Source organism: Hydra vulgaris, chromosome 11 (assembly GCF_038396675.1).
Source record: "Hydra vulgaris chromosome 11, alternate assembly HydraT2T_AEP".
Lineage (NCBI taxonomy): Eukaryota > Metazoa > Cnidaria > Hydrozoa > Anthoathecata > Hydridae > Hydra > Hydra vulgaris.
In genome coordinates this window covers 51,575,001-51,600,000 of record NC_088930.1, presented here as the reverse complement: position 1 = coordinate 51,600,000, position 25,000 = coordinate 51,575,001, and the positions used below count along the sequence as shown (strand labels likewise).

General features: G+C 26.2%; 1 protein-coding gene across 1 annotated transcript in view; it reads right to left on the bottom strand.

The window, feature by feature from the left end:
• The window catches only part of LOC100208443 (integrin alpha pat-2), an 81,096-nt gene that overhangs the window by 11,595 nt on the left and 44,501 nt on the right, over positions 1 to 25,000 (bottom strand). Inside the window, exons 20-29 of the mRNA XM_065809157.1 lie at positions 20,805 to 20,884; positions 20,597 to 20,735; positions 16,814 to 16,992; positions 13,285 to 13,368; positions 13,082 to 13,166; positions 12,854 to 12,955; positions 4,929 to 5,000; positions 4,791 to 4,859; positions 3,779 to 3,898; positions 2,839 to 2,931 (exon numbers count right to left, since the gene is read on the bottom strand). Coding sequence (XP_065665229.1) covers positions 2,839 to 2,931; positions 3,779 to 3,898; positions 4,791 to 4,859; positions 4,929 to 5,000; positions 12,854 to 12,955; positions 13,082 to 13,166; positions 13,285 to 13,368; positions 16,814 to 16,992; positions 20,597 to 20,735; positions 20,805 to 20,884 — 1,023 coding nt within the window. The remainder of the gene's footprint in view (positions 1 to 2,838; positions 2,932 to 3,778; positions 3,899 to 4,790; positions 4,860 to 4,928; positions 5,001 to 12,853; positions 12,956 to 13,081; positions 13,167 to 13,284; positions 13,369 to 16,813; positions 16,993 to 20,596; positions 20,736 to 20,804; positions 20,885 to 25,000) is intronic.

Below are 25,000 nucleotides of genomic sequence, written 5' to 3'. Positions count from 1 at the left end.
AGGCGCAAGTTCATTTAAACTCTTCTTTTTAATATCCCATAAAAATTTAGAAAGTTTGGCAGAGTTAGGTTTACTTTCATAAAGAAAAGAATTTTCATATTTGAAAAAATGATCTTTAAATGTTTTTTCTGTCCAATATAATAAATATTTTCATCTTGTGTGTTTGTTTTAACATAGCATTTATAAATAAAATTTTTACTTCAACATTTTTCATTAAGTGGTGTTAAGTCCATGCAATTTATGCATGATGGAGAAATATCTAAACTAATAAGTATTTAGTAAAATAATATAAGTAAGAAGAACAGTAAAAAAATTGTAACAAAAATGCAAGCCTTCTCAGGAGACGCTTGCAGCCATACGTCTTATATGACCACGCATATAATAATTTGTTTTGATAACTTGGCCATGATAAATAAATTAAAAATAAACCAGAAAAAAAAATCATAAAAATAATATATATATATTTATTTTAATTTAAAAATGTTTTACTACAAATAATTTAGAACAAATCAAAGTTTCAAAGTTATTTAGTCCAAGCTTAATTACTTTAAAGGTTAACTATTTAAAAATTTGAAACTTTGATATTTTGTAATGTCTACAAAACAAATAAATCAAAAAAAAATTATACATTAGTAGGATTTAAACTCTCGACTAATGCTGATATAACTTCACACCTTATAAATAACACAATTAATCAATATATGCACTTTATCAATATTGCAATATAAGTAAAATTATTAGCATTAAACTATTAGTTAAAACGCTTTTTAATTAATAGTTAAACCTAAATCTTTTGATTAAATGATTTAAAACAAACTTTAAACAAACGTGCGGTTTTAAGCCATCATAAATAGTTAGATGATGTTTATAATGAGATTTCCGACCAAACACTTTATCACATCGGTCACATTTGAAAATGTTAGATTTAGATTTTTCATCTAACTTATGCTCTATTATTATATGATTCTTAACAAAAAGTGTAATAAATTAGTCTAAAAATGTTGAATAAAAACGAAATTATACAAAAAATGTTTTTTTTAAATTAAATTTAAGTTTGATTAATGAACTAAGTTTGAACAATTAAGTTTGAACAATTAATTAAGTTTAACAATTAATTAAGTTTGAACAATTAAGTTTGAACAATTAATTAAGTTTGAATAATTAAGAGGATTTTAAATTAAAAAATATATTAGTTTTTATGCTTTTATTTCATCTGGTTTATCCTTTATTTTATCATTCGTTAAGTTTGTTTCTCTTTTCAGTTTATGGTATGTTTACTTTTAATTTTCTCTTTAAATTAGTTTGGTTTTTTCAGCACATTTTTTAACACACAAATTATCAATATATGCACAAATCATGGCCAAAATGTCGAAAAAAAAAAAAAAAAAAATGTAAGGTCATATAAGGAGTGCAATTGCACGCGTCTCCTGAGAAAGTTTGAAAATAATATAAGCATAGCTACAGAAAAGCTTTAATCCATTTGGAACTAAATTTTTTTTTTGTAAATTTCTTTAATTTTCTATGAGAATCCACATATGTGAACACAGGAAAAAATATATTTTCGCAAAACAAGAGTATTGATAATGTCTTTGGAGGATATAAATAAATGTTCCCATATGGGAACACTGGCCATTATAGCAAGTAAATAAATTAGCAAAATATCAAACTATTTATTTGTTCCCATTTAACACTGGATTAATATGGATTAAATTATATGCATATTTGTAAGTATGCAAAAATAAACATTGATTATGCTTCTGATGATGAAGTTTATTGGAGTTATGGGTGATTATAAGTATTACTTTTTTTAAAGTCCAGATAAATTTTATAAATATATATAAATATATAGATATATAAGATTCTATAAACTTTGCAGGTAAGTTACTGTAACCCGCACCCATTTGTCACTCTCAAAAATTATTTCAAGCATTTCAAGTTTAACCTTAAAGGGAAATAAACCCTTTAGACTGGCCATTAATGCGAGTTTCAAAAAACTTAATATTCAACAAAACATTGATATCACACTCTCGAATAGCATGTGAAAGCTTTTCATCATTTACTACTTTGTTTTAATGTTGCCACAATCCATTTAAAGGCGTTTTATTTCCCTCTATTTAAAAGCTGTTAAAAAATATATGAGTTACTAGTGTCAACTTACCACTTTTTGAGATAAATTATTTTAACAGATAAAGTTAAAAAACAAAAAAAAAGTTATGCTGAGTCATTTCCTTAAGTATTATGTGTGAAAATTCTTTTTTATCATAGTAAAAACAACAGTATAATACAGTACAATAGTACAACAGTGCAATATAAATTATACAATTGTATATATATATAAGCTCTGCTTCTATAAAGATATTTTTCATACATACAGCTGAAAATGACTTTTAAGTATCGTTTGTCGCTGTATTTTTCTTTGGCAACAAAATTGAATCTTTTAAACTATCATACTTTCTGAACCAATCAAGCTTTTAAAAAATTTATTTTTAATAGAATGAAATGAAATTTGTTTAATTTCCAATAAAAACTAACTTAAATGCATTTGAATAATATTGATATCTAAACCATGTTTGGCCTGAAGTGATTAAAGAAATTTAAACACATGCCATTAAAGCATGAGTTTAAATTACTATCTATAAAATATTTTATCTTATAATATTTAAAAATCACTTACATGTTTTCATTTACAAGCAAATGTATAATGTGCATAATTTAGTATAAAAATAAACTTTCACACATAATTAATAATACACATTTAATTCTTTTTTTTGAAAGAGAGAAAAAAATCAGTTGTTGACTAAAAAGCTTTATTTATACAACTTTTAATATAACTCTAACCGTTGCAAAATCTTGAGGTGTAGTGGATGCAGCAGCAACAGCATCTGTAGTAAACTTTGTGTATGCACTTATCTTTCTGCCTTCTTTTATAGTCTAAAATCAGAAACAATAAAAAAAATGCATAAACCTTCAAGAAATAGCTTTTAGTTATTGAGTATGCAATGACAGCTTGTTTACAAAATGACCTATTCAAGAGACATTTATTACAATACAGTTGACTCTCGATATCTCAACAACTGGACATCCCTAAATTTTTTTCTGATCCCCTGAGAGTTCGAGATATAAAGAGTCAACTGTACAAATTATTTGATGTAGATTTCTTGTAAGTTTGAAAGAAATTTTAAATTCAGAAAGTCATGACATTCTTTAATTAAACAGCAAATAAATCTCTGGGAAAAAATGTACTATGTGATATTTATCCTAATTTTTAACTGTTTGAAAATTGAATTGAGGAAATCCTCCTCCTCCTCCTCCTCATCATCATCATCATCATCATCATCATCATCATCATCATCATCATCATCATCATCATCATCATCATCATCATCATTATCATCATCATTCATCATCATTATCATCATTCATCGACATCATTACCATCATCATTCATCAACATCATTACCATCACCATCATCATCATCATTATCATTCATTATCACCATCATCATCATCATTATCATTCATTATCACCATCATCATCAAAATAATCATCATAAATCTAAACTTGTAGTTTTATAGTTATAATAACAAAAAAAATGAAAAAGTTCAAACCTAAAAAAAGTGCCTATCTAAAACATTCTAAAATATTAAATGAATATTTCAATTATTATCTATACAACATTTATATAGATAATATGTTAAGGTTTTATACAAAAATGAAGCAGCAAATTGTATTTAAATTTGTAACAAACACACAAAAAAAGTTTAGTTTTAAAAGAACCTTATCAAAAGTAGCTTCAACCAGTGTTGAAATAACTGTTACTGTAACAGAATCAGATTTCTGCAAAAAATTAATTTTGCATTCTATTAAACGACATTTGACAGCACTAGATCCACATTGCTAAAATAAAAAAGTTAACTTAGCATTCTATTTGATGAAACTTCACAAATTTATATTATAATTCTAAAACAATATAAAAAGATAGTGCTCTAGAGTACAGAATAGCTATTGTTTTTCTTGAGATTTTCACTCTTTGAGAAGTCATTGCATCGCATGAGATTTAAGTTTTTAACGTTATAAAAGTTGAGTGAAACATAGTGTACCTGGCTGAATTGAAATCAAAAATTGAAACAAGTAATAATAATAAAAAAAAAAAAGAATATGCAGGAGAAATTATTCAAATTTAACAAAGCACAACTTTATTATAAAAGTAATGACTCAGTTGTTATTCAAACTATAAAAACTAAAATCACTACTTTCTTTTAGCTAACCAAAACACTGTTTTAGCTAACCAGGTCCAACTATTTATTTCACACACTATTCCTGATCATGGCGTTAAGCTGATCTAATATTAAAGCATTTGAGATTCTTTAGTTTTGATGAAGATAACTTACCTAGGAGAAGGAACACCCTGGTGTAAAATAATTTAAATATGGGTAAGAGTAGGAGGAGCTTGTAAACCATAAATAACTTTTTAGGAGGTATTATCAATGAAAAGCCCTCATCTGCCAAACAGGCTATTGCCAAATAGGGGTACTCTGTAGTAAAATTTTGCTTTAACAGTTCCATAATCTTGTATTTAAATAAAAACATTGTAATGTAAACATAATATAAACCATTATATATATTCATCTAAATCCCACAAATGTGAAATCTTAGATGTCAAATTAAAAAAAAACACCAATTTTATGTATTATTGTTATTACAACCTTCCAACTTAAATATTTTTAATAAATTTGGTTCTCCAGAGTACACAATTTTAAATCAAAATTTAATGACAAAAATAACATACAATTGAAGGGAGGACATCTCTTCTCTTTCGACTTTTAGTTTGATTTAGGTGTTGTTCCGACTCTGAGATCTAGAATTATATAAAAGATTAAAATAACTAAAAAATAAAATAAAAAATGAAAAAACAAAAAAACCTTACATTTAAATTTAAAGCATTTGTAATCCCATAAGTGCATGTTCCTACAGCAAAATTTGAGTTGGTACCTTCGAGCTAAAAATAGATAGGTAAATAAGTAATATGTTTTCAGTTAAACTGTTTGACAATGTTTGACAAGTTAAAAAAATTCTTAAAAAAAAAAAATTTTCAATCAACTATTAACATAGAATACAAAATAAAAAAAGCTGACGACTGTCATGCTTAACATGATTCTTGATGCACAGTTATCTTTATATATATACATATTATATATACTATACTGGTATATACAATGACATATCCAGGTCAACTTTTGATTCTGAAAAGTAAAGGGAGTTCAAAACATAGGATAAAAGTATATACTATCTTGTCATAAAGTTAGCGTAAATTGTGATTAAATGTGGCCTCAGAAAGTCGGCATAATTATGGAGAAAACCAGCATGCCGGACTTCTCCATAAGCTTGATTCATATGGTGTATTTGGGAAAGTTTTTGAGATTATCAAATCGTTTCTTTCTAACCACTTTATTAAAGTCATCCTTGAAGACCAACACACTTTTTTTATTTCCAGTAACTTCTGCGGTACCTCAAGGTTCTATCCTTGGTCCTGTTTTATTTCTTATCTACATTATTTCTTACACTCATAACATTTCCTGACTCATAACTTTTCAACTTTTCTGTCAACCCTTTCCTTGCTCTATAACTTTATCCTTTTTTTCTAGCTTTTTAACTTTTTTTATAACTCCCAACTTAATAGTGGATGCTTGCAGTCTTATTGGGAGTGAATCAAAATTAAAAAATAAATAAATAATAATAGTGTAGTAATAGAAAGACTCAAGGGTCTGACAATCAAGAGTTCAAATCCACCTTAAACCTAAAGTACTTCGCTAAACATATTTTTCAGCGGAGTGTCCTTATATTGCAGTTTTAGTGTTTTGGGTTTAGGGATGAAAGAGAATTGTAAATAAAATTAAAAAAATACAACCTCTCTCTAGACCTTTGGAGAGGTGAATTTAATAATAGTAATAAAAATAATAATAACAACTACAATAAAAAGAACAATACATATATACTAGTATAGCATATATGCAATATATATATAGTAAACAATTTCATTTTAATTACAGTGCACAGTGTAAACTTTTCTATATCACATCTATACAATTTTTTAAAAACTATTTTCTATAAAATATTTATATATTTTAATATATTTTATATAATTAAACTCTATAAAAAATGATTGTTACTTAATTTTATAAAATTGTTATTACCGTTTCACATTCCTTTATTATTTTTATATTAAAACATAATCAGATGTCAAAACACTAAACAGACTACCCAAAGTAAGACGCCCAATGTTATCATCTTTACTACCAAAGTAGGAGGCCCAATGTTATCATCTTTACTACCAAAGTAAGAGGTCTAATGTTATCATCTTTACTACCAAAGTAGGACCCCAATGTTATCATCTTTACTACCAAAGTAGGAAGCCCAATGTTATCATCTTTACTAACAAAAAAATTGCTGCAAGTCGAATTATTCAGTACCTGTCGATTAGAGGAGATAATAGTCAATTAGAGGAGATAATAGGAATAAAAAAGATCAAGTCAAGATTTTAATTTAAATGCACCACTTTGGCGCATGGAGATAAATGTAAAGAAATTTAAAGTCATGTACTTTGGCCAAAAAAATTTAACTCACTTTGAGTACTAAATGGAGGAACCATGCCCTTGTTCAATAACAACTTAAACTATATTGGAAGCAACACGTCTGAACGTGACTTGGGAATAGAAATTACCAATGATCTAAAAGTAGAAACCCTGTCCATCATTGCCTCATGTAAAGTAAATCCTAAAACAAACTTTCCAATCTTGTGATGCTTATTTATGGAAACAACTTTATTCCACCTATGTCCATCTTTTACTTGAGTTCGCAATTCCAGCTTGGAACCCTCATTTAGTGAAGAATGAACAAATTATTGAGCTAATACAGCGCAAAGCCACAAAGATACCAGACAGACTGAATAAGTTAGACTACAAGTTTAGATGTTTACAACTTAGCCTAACTTCTCTTGTTGACCGTCATAAACCAGGTGACATCATCCAAAAATATAAGATTAATCATAACATCGAATAGTCAAATAGCACTTTCCTTTTATCACAATTCCACCAAAAGCAAATCACAGAGAGAGACTTCACCATGAAAAATATAGCAACAATTTAGGTTGTTTTAACTTTCTCAACAACTGCATTGTCAATGCAAGGAATATCTTACCAGATAAAGTAATTGATTCTCAAACTGTCAATAGCTTTAAAGCGAGCCTTGATAGGATTCAATGTTACTACAGCTCAATGTTACTACTATGTGTGTGTGTGTATATATATATATATATATATATATATATATATATATATATATATATATATATATATATATATATATATATATATATATACACACACACACTTTTGAATAAAGATTTTTTGGTTCTTTATTCTTTATTTAAAGCCTATATGTATATATATATATCAAGCCTTCCCGGAAGCGCGTGCGGTCGCATGCCTTGTTCGTCCACATTTAAAGTTTTTTTAGACAAACTGACCACGGCAGTTTGCATCTTTTAACTTATAAAGCGTTTCAATAATTTGCATCAGAAAGCTAAACTTATCTACAAAGAAAAAAAAAGAATCCTAAAGAAAGGAAACAAAATTGTAACAAAATATCAAGTTTAAATAAACTAGAAAATTTTATAATTAAAAAAAGTAAATAAAATAATTATTTTTTTATAAAACTTTTATAGAACTTTTGTATTCTTTTTTTTAGAGTTGTTGAAAAAAGCATTTTCTTTTATAACGATTTAATAACTATTTAAAGTTTTGATACCTAATTTATTCTCAATTTTTATCAGCCCATATATGTACGTTAGAACTATGAAAAATTAGGTAAACTTTTTTTTTACATTAATTCGTTTTGTATGTCTTTTCGTTTTTTAAAATGTTTTAGCTATATTTGACGCTTTTTTCTTAATACTTATATAATAGGAAAATAAATTGTTATTTATTTGTAAAATATATTATTTGATAAATAAATTTTGTAATGACGGAATAATTAAAATAAAAGAACAACATGGTTTCTTTAATAAATGTATTTATCGCATTTGATGCATGTCATTGTTTTTTTTATATTGCCTAATTTCTTATGTTATTACGAATTACTACAGATAATGAACATAACAATTGCTCTGTTTAAAAAAACATATTTAAAAACTTAAAAAAGGTTTCGAATAGACTCTCAAAAATTTCGTTAAAAAAGTTCTATAAATTAAGAATGCACTAGCCCACAAGCTTTTGAAGAATCGTCAATAACAATAGTTCATACAATAAACTATCAGGATTAAATAACAATAGTTTATCAAGAAATAAATCAGGTTTAAATGCACAACTTGGATAATCCTACAAAAGTGCAGACTATTTCAATGGGGTAGTGAAAACAACCAAACATTTTATATTTAAATATTAGTATTAATGACTTTTTATTTTTTTACATGAAAACTTGTTAAAAAAAATAAATAAAATTTTTTTTACAAATAAATAGCAATTAGTTTCTTGCTTTCCTGTGTATTGATAAAAACAGTAAAGTTTAGCAAAAACATTTGAAATTATAAAGTATTTCCTAAAGATACTGACTTAAAAAAGTCACGAAAAAATTGAATATCAAAAAATATTTTTATTTTCTTTATATTCTTATCTACTTTTTTTTCTCAACTTGTATTAATTTTGGTAATGGAAAATTACAAATGCCCTAAAAAAAAAAAACAGTAAAATATTTAGGTATATTACTTTTTTGACAATAATTTTCTTTTTTTAATATTCAATTTTTCTTAGCTTAGTTATTTTAGATTTTCTATTTTGTATATTTTTCGGTTATTTTCTTCCAGTATTGCTGTTTTATTCTCTCTAATTTCTTATAGCTTTATTTTTCAAATTCTTAAAAGGCTTACTATATAAAAATGTGGTCAAGTTATCTAAAAAAATTACTTTAGGCGTGGATGAACAAGGCATGCGACTGCACATGCTTTCCGGGAAGGCTTGATTTATACATAGGCCGGAGTAAATGAGTGCGAGAGCGGAAGAAAGCTCTCATAAAATGAACATGGCAAGCCATGCTCTAAACAGCTTATTACGAGAGCTTTCGGTTTTTGCGTGAGCTCTCTGTTTATTCATAAGGTAAATTGCTTATTAAATACAAAATTTGATTTTATACTTGTTACAAGCATACGCTTGTAATGTTAACATTATAAGAAATATACATAATGAGCGTTGTTTATTGTGCTGAAATAATTTCCTAGACAATAATAAAATTATTACGCAACATTTTAGTGCATAATAACTTTATATATATATATATATATATATATATATATATATATATATATATATATATATATATATATATATGAGTGCAAAATAAAAGAGAAACAGATATAATATATAGTCAATAAAAATGCACTAATTTTTCAAATGTATTTTTAAAAAAGTCTAATATTATAAAATGAATTTTAAGTAATAAATTCAGTAGCTATTATTTAGTAAATTGTTTTCTTAATCAATGCTATGTCTTCTTAAATAGGAAGACATTGCAATGAATAAGAAAAAGATTTATGACAGAATATTACTAATTTATTTTTTCATATCACCATGATCACTTTTAAAAAAATTTAGGCATTTTTCAAGACGATGAAACATACTGTAAAAAAGATTACTCAATGCTTCCAGGTAATCAATACTATCATTACTCAAAAGTTATAAAGTTTCTGACAAATTCAAGTACATTTGAGTTAAAAAATTCGCTCCCAAGTTATTTGTATGGCAGACTATTAGTAGTTGTGGTTTTAAAAGCTTTTAATAACATATCAATCTTTCACATAAAAAAGATATGGGACTGAATGCTTAAAAAAATAACTTCTTCCTTTAAAAAAAGCACAAACAACCAACTTTATTTTGGCCAGATCTGGCATCGATTCACTATTCCAAAAAAGTAATGCTGTCATATAAAAACAATATTAAAAATAAGTCAATTTTGTTCCAAAGGATGCTAATCTACCAAACTGTTCTGATCAGCAAGTCATTGAATCTTACTGGGCAATTGTTTTCCTCAATATTCCTATTGAAAAAAAAAGGCAAATGTTTAAATAGTGTTAAAAATTTCCGAGATTTATGGATTAATGCTACAAAAAAATTGACACAAAGTAAAATTGTTGAGGTGATGGCGGGTACTTCACAAAAAATTAAATTACTTGCACGTCGTAAAGTTTAAGGCATAATTTATTTTTATTGAAATAAAAACTAATTATGTAAACATCATTATAAAAAAAATTAATAAAATTGATTTAGTGGTTGTTGAGAAAATATAATTTAAAATCGTCAAAATTTCAACCGATCATGGTGATAATAGCATTTTTATAAGAAACTGATTTTTATTAAAAAAAGTTAGTTAGTCCAATCTAATTAAAAACATTGCAAAATCTCTCTGCACTACCATCTATTTGAAAAGAAAAAATTATTTTTTTTACTAATTCTACTATAACTTTGTATTATAGTTATGCAATAATTATATTCACATTTATAATACTAAAATTCTGCTTTACCATAAACAAAAGAATTGTTGCATTATAAAATAAGCCATTTGTATAGTTAAATATAATCTCAAGCACTACAAAAAAATGTATATAAATGTATATACATGTTTGTGTGTGTGTGTGTGTGTGTGTGTGTGTGTGTGTGTATATATATATATATATATATATATATATATATATATATATATATATATATATATATATATATATGCGTGTTCATATACATAAAAACATACATAAATTACATTATGTTAATTATATTATCCATTAGGGATGTGAATTTTGAACTTTTATTTTTAAATACCAATATTATTTTTGGATGAGTTTTTACATTTACTTAAAAAAAATCAATGTATAACATTCAAAAAAATATCCTCCTCTGAAAAAAACAACCTTTTGGTTAAAACATATTTTTCAACATATTTACAAATTTATTTGTTACAATAAACCCCAAACTTAATGTTTTTTTAGTTTTACAAAATTGTTTGATGCCTCAAACAATTTAAATACCTCTCTCAGCACAAATATTAATTCTTTGTTTATTACGTGGACCAGAAATTTCAAACTGAATTTTATACTTTCTTGAATGGCTCACTAACGTTTAACTAGTATGCGTAACCACATATCATGTAACTTACTAATAAATTTGCATACTTCGAAAAAGTTGCAATAATACAAATAAAAGTAGTACATAAAGTAACATAAGTAACTACAACATATAAGTAACTAGAACATACAAGTAACTACAACATAACATCATTCCTTCACTCAGCAAGTTCAACTGCTATTAATTTCACTCTCTCAATTCTGCTTTTTTTTCCTTTGCTTATGTTTTCAATCTATTTACAAGTATATAGGGATCTGTTGAAATTTTTTGTAAATTAATTAGTTCTTGTTAAACTTTTTTTTTCATACTTTCATACTTTTAACAGCATTCTGAAAACAAGTTTTTATTTTATGCATTTTTGCTGATCTCATTGGGAACAGCATTAAAAGACATCTAAAAAATTGAATTATAAATGTTACTTTAAAATATCACCTTTTAATTAAAATTTGCAACAAAATTTTTAAAAATAAATTGAAATTTTATAGCTTTTCATTTTTTATGTTAAGTATTAGTGTGTCATACTTTTTATGTTAAGTATTAGTGTGTCATTCTTTTTATGTTAAGTATTAGTGTGTCATACTTTTTATGTTAAGTATTAGTGTGTCATACTTTTTATGTTAAGTATTAGTGTGTCATTCTTTTTATGTTAAGTATTAGTGTGTCATACTTTTTATGTTAAGTATTAGTGTCATACTTTTTATGTTAAGTATTAGTGGGTCATTCTTTTTATGTTAAGTATTAGTGTGTCATACTTTTTATGTTAAGTATTAGTGTGTCATACTTTTTATGTTAAGTATTAGTGTGTCATTCTTTTTATGTTAAGTATTAGTGTGTCATACTTTTTATGTTAAGTATTAGTGTGTCATACTTTTTATGTTAAGTATTAGTGTGTCATTCTTTTTATGTTAAGTATTAGTGTGTCATTCTTTTTATGTTAAGTATTAGTGTGTCATTCTTTTTATGTTAAGTATTAGTGTGTCATACTTTTTATGTTAAGTATTAGTGTGTCATACTTTTTATGTTAAGTATTAGTGTGTCATTCTTTTTATGTTAAGTATTAGTGTGTCATACTTTTTATGTTAAGTATTAGTGTGTCATACTTTTTATGTTAAGTATTAGTGTGTCATTCTTTTTATGTTAAGTATTAGTGTGTCATACTTTTTATGTTAAGTATTAGTGTGTCATACTTTTTATGTTAAGTATTAGTGTGTCATTCTTTTTATGTTAAGTATTAGCGTGTCATACTTTTGAGGTTAAGTTTGTGATTTGAGTGTAAGTTTGTGAAACTAACTTTTTGAAATTGAAAAAATCAAAATTTATAAATTTACTAAACACATAGAAGTTTAAATTTTTATTACTTAAAGTAATCCGAAAATTTAAGATGTCTATATAACATTAAGAATTAAAAATTGCGAACTTTTGAAATTTGCGCTTTTACTATAAATTTGTTCAGTTTTATTAAAACTACATTTAGGGGGTTTTATACATATATTTTATTATAAGCAATTAAAAAACTTTGTTTGGTGAAGGGAGTGTGGTGTGGTGATAATTTTATGTTTTTTATGAGCATTACTTCATTTTTAAATGTTAACATAACAAAAACTCATCTTATATATTTGTTGGTTAATACATTTAAAAAATTAACATCCCTATTAGGCATGTTTTTCTAAAATAATACAATTACCTCTATTTTGATAATGTTCAGAATATATTCTTTATTGTAGATTTCAGGAAAATCAATTCTAATGAGAGATGTATCAACACTACTGGGTCCCATGTTTTGATACTAAAACAAAAATCATAATTTAATTTTTATATTTTCATTGTTTGATTAATAAAAATGCTCGAAAAATAAAAATAAAAATAATTATATATGCAATCTATTAATTATTTTGCATTTAATAAAACTTACAAAAAATGTATGGACAATTTTAGGGCCAACAATTTTTGGTGAAGAAACTTCCTTAGTCCATTTTACTTGCTCAGGTTTTACATTGCTATATATATAAAACATTTTAATTTGAATCATTCTGATCAAAATTATGATGATTATCATCATCATTATCATTTTCATGATGATTATGATTATCATCATCATTATGATAAAATATTTACCCTGAAACAGTTAGATTAGCAGAAAGTGAAACTTTAACAATGAGAGTTGCATTGTTATCTTGAGGATTCATTTCAATACTTGATCTAAATGAGTAAAAACATCTATAACAACTTGTTACTAAAGTTACACTCATAACTAGAGGATTCATAAATTGTACATACATGCATACACATTTTTTTTTAACATTACTTCCAACAAGGCTGCAAAGAACCATTATTAGAGTTTAAAGTTACTGAAAGAGAAAGCATGAAGCTTATAAAGCAAGATAACAAATAACAGACAACTTAAAGGATTGCATTTATATGAATCAAGAAGACAAGAAGGAAGCAAATTCCAAGATATTCAAGAAAAAAAAAATAGACAAGAATTTTCGGATTTTTGGAGCACTTAGAAACAGTCACAGTAAAAGGATGAGAGTTAAATGACGAGTAACACGAGAATGAATTTTAGTAGATGGCACAAGAGACACTAGCTCTTTAGAGCAGTGCCAATTATTGCATTTATAGAAAAGAGAAAGAAAACCAACATTACGACAATGTGACAATGGTTGAAGGTTAGCTGTAGGTGCAGTTCTAACATGACCATTTTGGTTCTAAAGACCTTTTTGCATGAGCTACTGTTTAGTAAAAGGCCTCCTAGGCAAAGATTAAAGGGATAAAAATATCAATTCTGTTGACCAACCTCGCATTGCTTCTCCATCTATTAGACTGGCATAGATGTAAACCTGTGCTACCTTGTTTCCTGAGTCTACTTATAGATTTTTTTCACTTTCTTGAGTCTACTGATAGATTTTTGTGATTATGTGCCTCCTTGATAATTACAATGAAACTCTTCCTGTTATCTCCTAATGAGGGTACAGCTCTAAAATTCAATATAATGATTCCAAGGTGGCAGGTAATAAGGTTTCCAAACTCTGTAAGAGTCGGTAAGAGGGAACTCTAAGAGAGGCTGATTTCACCAACATCTGTAAAACATTAGTGTATTGCCAGTGTTGTGCATGAATGGTGTCCCTATTAGTACTTTTGATGTGCAACATTGAGACCACATTAGGAACCCTGAGTTAAAATATTAGGTTATGGCATAGCTCATTGCTTGGGATGGCATGCTCAGTCTATGAATATGCCAAGTTCCCATCAACTTGAATCATGACCAAATCAACATAATTTAACTGTTTCAATATATCATTAACAAATATTTGTGGTCTTTGAAGTACCTTTACATCAGTTGAATCTTACCTCATGCAAAATTCAATAGACTTACTTGTTCTCTTCTAATCAAACTGACCAACTGCTTTCTCTTTATCTTTCTGCCAACATTGTTATTGGTGACTTTAAGGCACATCACACTGAATGGCTTAGCTCTAACATGATTAACCCTGCTGGCACTAAAGCTCATAACTTTTGTATTTCTTAATCTATTACTCAGATAGTTAACTTTGTGATTTGTTTTGCAGAATATCTAATCACTTACTTGATTCTAATATCTATTACTTGATTCTAATGCAGAATACCTAATCGCTCTTTGATTTACATCTTGTCTTTAACCCTAGCTTGTGTTCAGCTTTTTCTTGTTGTCTTTAAAAAAGTTCTGACCATCTAATTATCTCTATATATCTTATCTCGTACTTTTTCTTTGAAATCACCCTATCATTGCACTACTTTCTACTACACTAAAGCTGACTGGCATTCTTTTCGTAATTTTGTTTGGACAACTATTGAGCTGATCTCTTTTGGCATTCTGCTGATAAATGCACCTCCTGCATAACATCACCTAAATCCAGGCATGTATGGAAGTTTTTTTTAATTTTTGCCAGTTTTAAGTCAAGCCTGATTCTACTCCATGGATCTCACATACTTCTGCAGCTGCTATATCTAATTGTAGGGGAAAGTGGGGCAATGTGACACATGGGGCACCATGAAACATTGTAATCTTGGAAGCATCTTAAAAGATGGGATAACCATTTTCATATGGCAAAAGTTAGTACTAGAGCTATATTTTGAAAACAAAATTATATACTTGATATCATTAGGCCTGCAAGGAGCCCAACTTTGTATTTTTTGGATGATAAACTAGTTTATTATTTTTCAAAGTCACTAAGGCTTTTAAAATGTCAACGGCTATTACTCTTGACATTTCAAAAGCTATTAATATAGTCTGGCATGCTGGTCTTCTCTATAAGCTTACTTCATAATGTATTTGGGAAAGTTTTTGAAATTATTAAATCATTTCTTTCTAATTGCAGAATTAAAGTCATTCTTAAAGGCTAACACTAACATTTCAAGTAGTTATGGGGTACTGGAATCTTTTATCATTGGTTATGTATTGTTTCTTATCTACATTAATAATCTGTAGCTCTATTTGCTTAAAACTCAACGTTATACTCCTGTTTTGATAAAATGTCTTCATTTTTTGATTGCTTAGAACAGGCAGTTGATCTTGAATATCTGATCTTTCTTCTGAAAGAGCTTGGAGCTTGCAGTGGCTTTTGAATTTTAACTCCAACTAGAGTTATTTACTACAAACAACTGCATCACAATACTGTTGACATTCTTATATTGAATAATGACAGCCCTCTCACTGAGTTCACTTTTCATGTATTTTTGGTTCATCATTCACTACAGATCTCTCATTGAAACCATATTTACAAATGATTGTAGTTTTATATAAAATTTTAAAAATCTATGAAGACTGCTTCTTTTTATCGCCATTTTCTTACTTCTGATTCCCTTCTCTATCTTTACAAATCTCTTCATTCCTGTATGGAATACTGTTGTCATATTTGGACGAGTTCTTCTAAAGATGCTCTTTCTCTTTTAGACAAGACCCAAAAACACATTGTAAAAACAGTTAGATCTGCTTAATCTAAATGATCTTAAAATGTTGGAAGAGTGACTCTGCCAAGCTTAAACCACTCTCCCACCATTTTAATATAACATCGTTTTTCTTTTTCCTATAAATACATGGTCGCTGCTCAAGCAATTTATCATCTTTAGTTCCATCTTATTATTAACCAAAACTTTTCACTTAACTTGATCATTCAGCCAAGTCTCATCTTTTTACTCTATCTGTCCCTTCATGCTCTAAAAGCATTTATTCACCTAGTTTTTTCTATTGGCAAATCAATGGTTCAGAACTTCAGAATCTCCCACCTTAGTGTTTTTCTGATTTAAACAACGATCAACATTTAAAGCTTTCTGTCAACTTTTTCCTAGCTCTTTAACAATATTTTTTGTTTTCTATTAGCTCCTAACTTAATAGTTTTGCTTGCAGCCTTGATGGGAGAGAACTATTTTAAAAAAAAATAGTTTAAAGTTTACCAGTTAAAGACAAAAAACTTCACAAAAAAACAGGTAAATTCAAAAACCTTATTTTAGATTGGCAATTATAAGATATAAAAGTTTCTTAATCTGTCATAATAATTTATCAAAACTTGAAACTATAGACATTATAAAGGATATCTTTATAAACAACGTAAAAGTAAAAAACAATGTAAACAGTAAAAATATCATATAATGATAGCAAACTTACGTTGATACAATAGCAGTAAGCTTTAAAGTTTTGGTACCCATTTGCACAAGCTGAACACCAAATTGAATATTTACATTTTCAATCATTTTATTTTTTATTGGTGAAGATAATGTTATGGAAAGTGTATTAATATCACTGTCTTGTGAAACATTTGGATCCCATATAATTGAACCAGAATACTAAAATTAAATTATGAAAATCGAACTTTTATATGCGCATTCAAAAACTGCAAATTCAAAACTTTACAGAGTGAATTAAAATAAATTGATTATCAAACTGAAGTTGTTTTTTAGGACAAGTCCTGCACAACATGTTTTTGGCACTTTAGCAATTAGTTTTTTAAAGATATGTTCATGTTTTTTGTTTTTTTAAAGATATGTTAAGAAATTTCTTAACATTTACTTCATATATATATATATATATATATATATATATATATATATATATATATATATATATATATATATATATATATATATATATATATATATATATATATATATATATATGTATATATATATATATATATATGTATATATATATATATATATATATATATATATATATAAATATATATATATAAATATGTATATATATATATGTATATATATAAATATGTATATATATGTATATATACAAAGTGGTTTCCATAAATTTAGACGCACTCATATTTGAGAATAGAAATTTTTAGTTTTTTAACAATAAAATAACAAAAAAAGATTTTAGTTTAGTTTTTTTTCTATTTATTAGATAAATACATACAGAATACAAAATTTAAAAAAAATTTACAAAAAAAAGATACTAATACTAAGTAATAATTAGGTACAACTATATGGTATTAAAAAAATAAGACAAAAAAATTATTCATAAATTTAGACGCACGATACATTAGGAGGCGTAATTCATGAAACAATCAATATTTTGTGTATCCGCCTTTTGCTTTAATACAATTAAGAACTCTTCTAGGCATAGACTCAACAAGATTTTTGCACATTGCTTCTGGGACCCTATACCAGGTCTCCTTAAGGACGTCCTTCAGCTGGCCAAGTGTGGAAATTTGAACCTTTGCCAATTCATGGTCAATCCAAGCCCAAATGTTTTCAATCGGGTTCAAATGAGATGAGTATGGAGGCCACGGTATTGTCTTGATATTATTATCGTTGAACCACTCCTTTGTATAGTATGCATTATGTGCATTAGTACCATCTTGTTGAAGTTTCCATGGCTTATCATTGAGAATATCATTGAGAATAACCAGGTCAATTGATGGAATTAGGTTGTTTTCCAGTACTTCTACATATATTCTGGAGTTAATTCTTCTGGTGTATGTTTGGCACATACCAACACCTTTGTAATTGAAGCATGACCAGATTCCTATCGAGCCTCTTTGTACAGTCGGTCTTTGTACAGGCGTAACACTTTTCGTAAGCCATTCTTTTGACTGTTATGTTAGAATTGTGATTGATAAACTCAAAGTTACTCTCATCACTCCACATAATGTTTTTCCATTGTTCTATTGTCCAATACCTTCTTTCACGACACCATTTTAGTCTCTTTTGTTTATCATATGGACGCAGGAGCGGTTTCTTTAAAGCAGAGTAGACTCCAATCTTGTATTTGATAAGTATTCAGCAGACTGTGCTTTGAGAAATAGATATATTTCACATTGTATTGAATATTGTGGTCATTTCTTTGTAACTAATTCTTGGATTAGCTCTGACAGCTCTAAAAAGGGCACTATCGTCCTTTCTGGTGGTTGACAAGGGTCTACCTGGCCTTGTTTTCTCGCTGGCACCACCAGTATGAAGAAAGTTTTTCATCGTTGTCCGAACGCATTTCTCAGAAACTCCAATTAACCTGGCGATTTCTCTACTACTTTTGGTTCCTTTTTTGATGTGAGCAATCATTTGCCATCTTTCACCTTGAGTGATACGCCTTTTGCCCATTTTTCGCGTCTTTTTAGTGCAAAACCAACTTAACTTTTGTTTATTTATTAAATAATGATTAATTCCAGGTAAGTCATATTTATATAAGGTTTTTATACAAAATCAATTAATTTAGGCTTATTAATGAGAAATATGGGGAAAAACTACTAATTAACTATCAAATAACAAGATATCAGACATTTTTGATTGTGCGTCTAAATTAATGAATAAAATAAAATCAAGCTTATCAATTACCTTTTTTGTGTTAATTAGTATATAATGAGTAATAAATATCCTGTAAAAAATTATATATCAAACATAGCACTTTTATTTTTATTCTAAGTATTTTTTTTACATAAATGTTAAAAAAAATGAGTGCGTCTAAATTTATGAAAACCACTATATATATATATATATATATATATATATATATATATATATATATATATATATATATATATATATATATATATATATATATATATATATATATATGTATATATATATATATATATATATTTATATATATATATATATATATATATATATATATATATATATATATATATATATATATATATATATATATATATATATATATATATAAATTAGTAGCAAATCACTTAACAAAATTATTTCATCAACAAAGACTCATCTGAAAACTTCCTGATGATTCTTTATTGATGAAATAAAGTGTAAAATAAAAAATTTTTGTTAAAATTTTCTAATAAATACATAAAAAAACTTTGGCTAAAAACTAAACAGAAACTAAGCCTGCAAACTATTAATGTTCTTTTATAGTTATTATAAACTGAATTAATCAATTCAGTTTATAAAATCACGCTAGACCGGGGTGTCATATGCTTTTTTTTTAATAAACAATAAACCAAAAAAAGAAATCAAATCTTGATTTTGCAACAACATATCAAAATTAAAATAAAATAAAAAGGCAATGAGGAAGAAAATTTAAAAAACTTTTCTACATAAAAAACTGTTTCTTCATACTAAACAAATTCTTTGCTAAGTTATAAATCTAAAAGAAGAGTTTTAATTTTATTTAAACAAAATATTTAAAATTAAACTATTATTAAATATTTAAAATTAAATTTTTATTAAACATTATTCAAATAAAATTAAAATTAATAAAAAATAAAAAGAATACTAGAGAAATTTTTTTTATCATTAATATGTTTATGAGTTGTTGTTTTTTTGTTTAAAAAAAACTTTTTTTTGATTTAATGACAATATGTTTATCATTTGTACGTAAAACTAATCATTTTTTTTATTATTCATCAAAGTTATTAATATTTGTTATCTGTGTTTATCTTAGTTTAACAATTTATTTATATAAAACTAATTTATATATCCCTTCATAATGCCCTATTTAAAAAAATCTATAAAGACTGTTTTTTTCAATAAGAGTGCTTGCCCAAATCAAAACATTAATTTGAAGTATGTTTACTCCACCGCACATATCCCTATAGTCAGTGGATGCTTGTACACTCCATTGCATCCCTATTTAAGTCAGTTAATATATGTACACTCCACTGCAGGTACCACAATACCTGTTTAATCCACCTATTATATTAAATCTTAAAAAATAAAAAATAAATAAATACAAGTATTAATAAACAATAATTATAAAACTATGTACACTTTAAAATTTTTTTACTTTTACACAAAACAAGCTCTTACCGCAAATTACAGCAATATTTAGAGTGCCACACACAAATTTATCATTTGTTGAGTGAATTAAAATTATATATTTTCTGTGCCAAAATAACTTTTTTGTTGTGGGTTCATTATTTGTATAGACATACAAATAATGACTTATCAATAATGTACAAATAATTTTTACCCCTTCAATTTTCACTTGGTTCGGGCTCAACTCTTTTGGATACTGAACATGTAAATAACTGGCAAACGCATTTTCTTTTTTATTTGTAATTTGTGCTTTAACATCAAGAACTTCTGTAATACCAACTCTTATCAATGGTCTATAAACAAAAAATCGTCACATTAAACTATTTCAAAATTATTTGTAGAAGCAAACATAAAATACTTACTCATTTGTACTAAGTGTCACAACAAGATCAGAGTTGCATTCATCATTTCCATCATCACTACAGCCAGTTATGTATGGAATCTAAACATGCATGCGTGTATATGTGCATAAAGATGCATTATACAATATACTTATATATATATATATATATATATATATACATATATATATTTACGTATATATATATATATATATATATATATATATATATATATATATATATATATATATATATATATATATATATAAACACACAAATGCAGTGCTAAAAGTGAGGAGGAGGGGGAGGGGGGGGGAATGAGTATTTATGTATGTATGCATGCATGTATGTATATATGAAATGATGAGGGTTTGGTTGACATTTGTGATAAATTTTTCTTTAAAAAATTATTTTATAAAAAAAATAATTGGTGCGCCAATTTTCATTTTGTTATGTCAATATATATATATATATATATATATATATATATATATATATATATATATATATATATATATATATATATATATATATTCATCTTTTTGCCACACTATTGTATAATAGGTTTATGCTAACAGGTCAGAAATTTCAACTAAGCCCTTATCATGTACATTGGAAGCATTACATTGAATTAGATTGCTAAAAATATAATTGTTGTATCTTGTTCAGATTTATAAAATCTTTGGATCCCAAAAGTGCTGAAACAAGTTGTGTTCATGCTAAAAAGAATGCTTAAAAAAAAGTGCTTAAGCTGAAATTTTTTGAGTAAAATAGATGATAAATGTATACCAAAAAAAAAAAAAAATTACTTTGTAGTTTTAGTCCAAGCTCACCTCCATTTTAGTGTGATTTTTAAGTTTTCAAAATATACATCTACAGATTTAATAATTTATTCAAGTGTATTTAATTCATGAGTTTCAGTATAAAAAATGATGTCATGGTTTGATTGTCATGTCATGATTTTTTAGAAACATCAAAATTTTTATTTTCCACATAAAATCACAATTACTTTTACATGTATTATTTTTCACCAAAATAAATCTAAAAGCTTTAGATATAGCTAAATGCGCTTAGATAAACTATAAAATCTCTAAATGCGCTTACATAAACTATAAAATCTCTAAATGCGCTTAGATAAACTATAAAATCTCTAAATGCGCTTAGATAAACTATAAAATCTCTAAATGCGCTTAGATAAACTATAAAATCTCTAAATGCGCTTAGATAAACTATAAAATCTCTAAATGCGCTTAGATAAACTATAAAATCTCTAAATGCGCTTAGATAAACTATAAAATCTCTAAATGCGCTTAGATAAACTATAAAATCTGTAGATTGCGCCAAAAAAATATATCAAGTATATATCAATTTCGATTGATATAGCTTTTTTGGACTTCTACAAAGCATTTGATACAGTTGCACACAAAAGATTGTTAATAAAGTTGAAAGCATTTTGTGAAAATGAAATATTAGTAAACTGGTTTAAAGTATATCTGAGTAATAGAACTCAAAGAGTTGTCCTTGGTACTTATAAATTAGAATGGAAGGAGATAACAAGTAGAGTGCCACAGGGCTCAGTAATAGGTCCGCTATTATTTGTTATCTATATTGATGATATATCACAAGAAATAAAAAATTGCTGTAAGTCAATGATACAAAAATTATCAATGATAACTATGCAATGCAAGAGGATTTATTGAACCTTAGTAAATGGAGTAAAAAATGGTTATTACACTTGAACAACGAAAAATGCAAAATTATGCATATAGGGATAAAAAATCCTTGCTATAATTATTATATAAGCCAACTAATGAGCAATGAAAATCATCACACAATGATAAAAACATCTTTGGAACAAGATTTAGGAGTCCTAATATCTAATGATATAAAATGGAAAAATTATATAGATATGATCGCAGGAAAGGCAAAGAGAAAACTTGGTCAAATAAAACATTGTTTTACATATTTAGATAAAGACCTAATGAAACTGCTGTATTGTTCTTTAGTTTTACCCACTTGGAATTTGCTTCACCAATTTGGAATCCTTATTATAAAAAAGACATCAATAAAATAGAACAAGTACAAGGAAGACTAAGATGTTTAAAAGGTATGGAATATGAGTAGCGATTAACGTCATTAGAAAAACGGAGAGAACAGAGTGATATAATAGAATATTATAAAATTAAAAGACATTCATAAAGTAAATTGGAGATATAATAAACAACTTATATCCAAAATTAAGAGGTCATAATCAACGTTTGCACAAACAAAATGTTTGTATTTCGGAAGTAAGAAAGCATTACTTTACTAATAGGATTGTTAATAAATGGAAAAGTCTAACCTATGGCGTTGTTAACTCTGTTAATTTAAATACTTTTAAAAATAAACTCGAGGAACATGAGAAGGGTAATTCTAAATAAAAATTGGATTGGATTATTTTGTTATATCACGAATTTCATTAGTATTTTTCATTTTACTTAAAGTCACGCAACTACAGTTAAAGTCAAGTTAAACTATAAGTTAAAGTCACGCAACTACAGTTAAAGTCAAGTTAAACTATAAGTTAAAGTCACGCAACTACAGTTGAGTGACTCACATATTTTCTGTTAACATTATTATTATTATTATATATACTTTAAAGACTTTTGTTCCCAGGCTCAAATTGCCATTTATTTATTTGATGACGTTTTTTATTTGTTTAAAAATTATAAATTTGTCAAAAATATTTAACGCTAAAAATTGGGGATGCTATTAACTAAAAATTATGGTACCAATATTTTTTGGAGTTTTTTTATATTAAACAGCCAATTTGATAACTGTTTTAAATGGGGAGGGTGAAGGAAGCCCTTCACCCTCCCCATTGTTTTTCTAAAGGCCTTTTTTTTTTTATAAGAGAAATTCTAGATATAGAAGACTTATTTTTAGAAATAGATGGTTGTGTGCCTCCACTTCGAAACCTGTGTTGTTGATCATGAATATGCCAGTTTTATTTTCAATTCTTTCAACTTTTATTATTTTTTTTATTCAAATAATCTTTTAACAAATTATAAAATTATAAGGGAATTTTATTTTCAAATAACTTTTATTCTAGTTAATAAGATATATAATAATTAGATATCAAAGATGCTTGTTAAATTTTATCAATTTTTTATGAATTCAAAACTATTTTTTACGCATTTGCACAGTGCCCAAATTAATGATAACTAATATGCACTGTAAACTGTTATCCATTAATACAAAATAGTGAATTTTTCTCAATTTAGTTTGTTAAATTTATTTACTTATAAAAAAAACGTATAAACTTGAATTTAAGTAAAAGGAAACTAAAAATAAAATAAAAATTGCTTTGACATTCTTTTTTTAAAACATTTACAAATAATAATATAATATTAAGTATTTAATAAGTTATTATGTTAGGTTATTATTAAATATGATATTATATTTATAATAATATTAAGTATTTAATAATAAAATATCATTTTATTGGTGTTGTTAAACGCACAGTAAACAAGTAAAACTAAAAACAAGTTTTTAAAGCCCAATGCTTTTATATGTTATTAAAACACAAATTTTGCAATCAATCTTTTTTGATGTTAGTGTTTAATTTTAATAACATTCGGCTGTATGGGTGTGTAAAAAAACAAAGAAGTTTAGGGAAGATGCGAGTCTCAAACCACAGACATTCTGTTTACGAAGTCAACGCTCTATCCAAATATGCTAAACGCGCGTATAAGTATAATAACAATCAATATACTTATTTATTAAAATTTTATTCTGTTTTTTCCATATAAAAAATGAACCTAATTAAAATTAACTAAATTAATTGACTTATTACAAAACTAATTATTGAATAGAACAACTAATTAATAGAAAAACTAATTATTGAATAAAATGTAGTTGTTAATAATGTTAAATGTTAATAGAAAAACTTAATTATTGAATAAAAAACTAGTTATTAGTGTCATCAAGCAAGAGTATGTACACAAAGTTTGAAGAAAATCTGTCATCAGAAAGTGACTCAAAAATTGATTGCAAGATTGGATGCTCACAGTCAAACAAACAAACAAACAAACAAATAAACAAACAAACAGACAAATAAACATACAAACAAACAAACAAACAAATAAACAGACAAACAAACAAACAAATAAACATACAAACAAACATACAAACAAATAAACAGACAAACAAACAAACAAATAAACATACAAACAAAT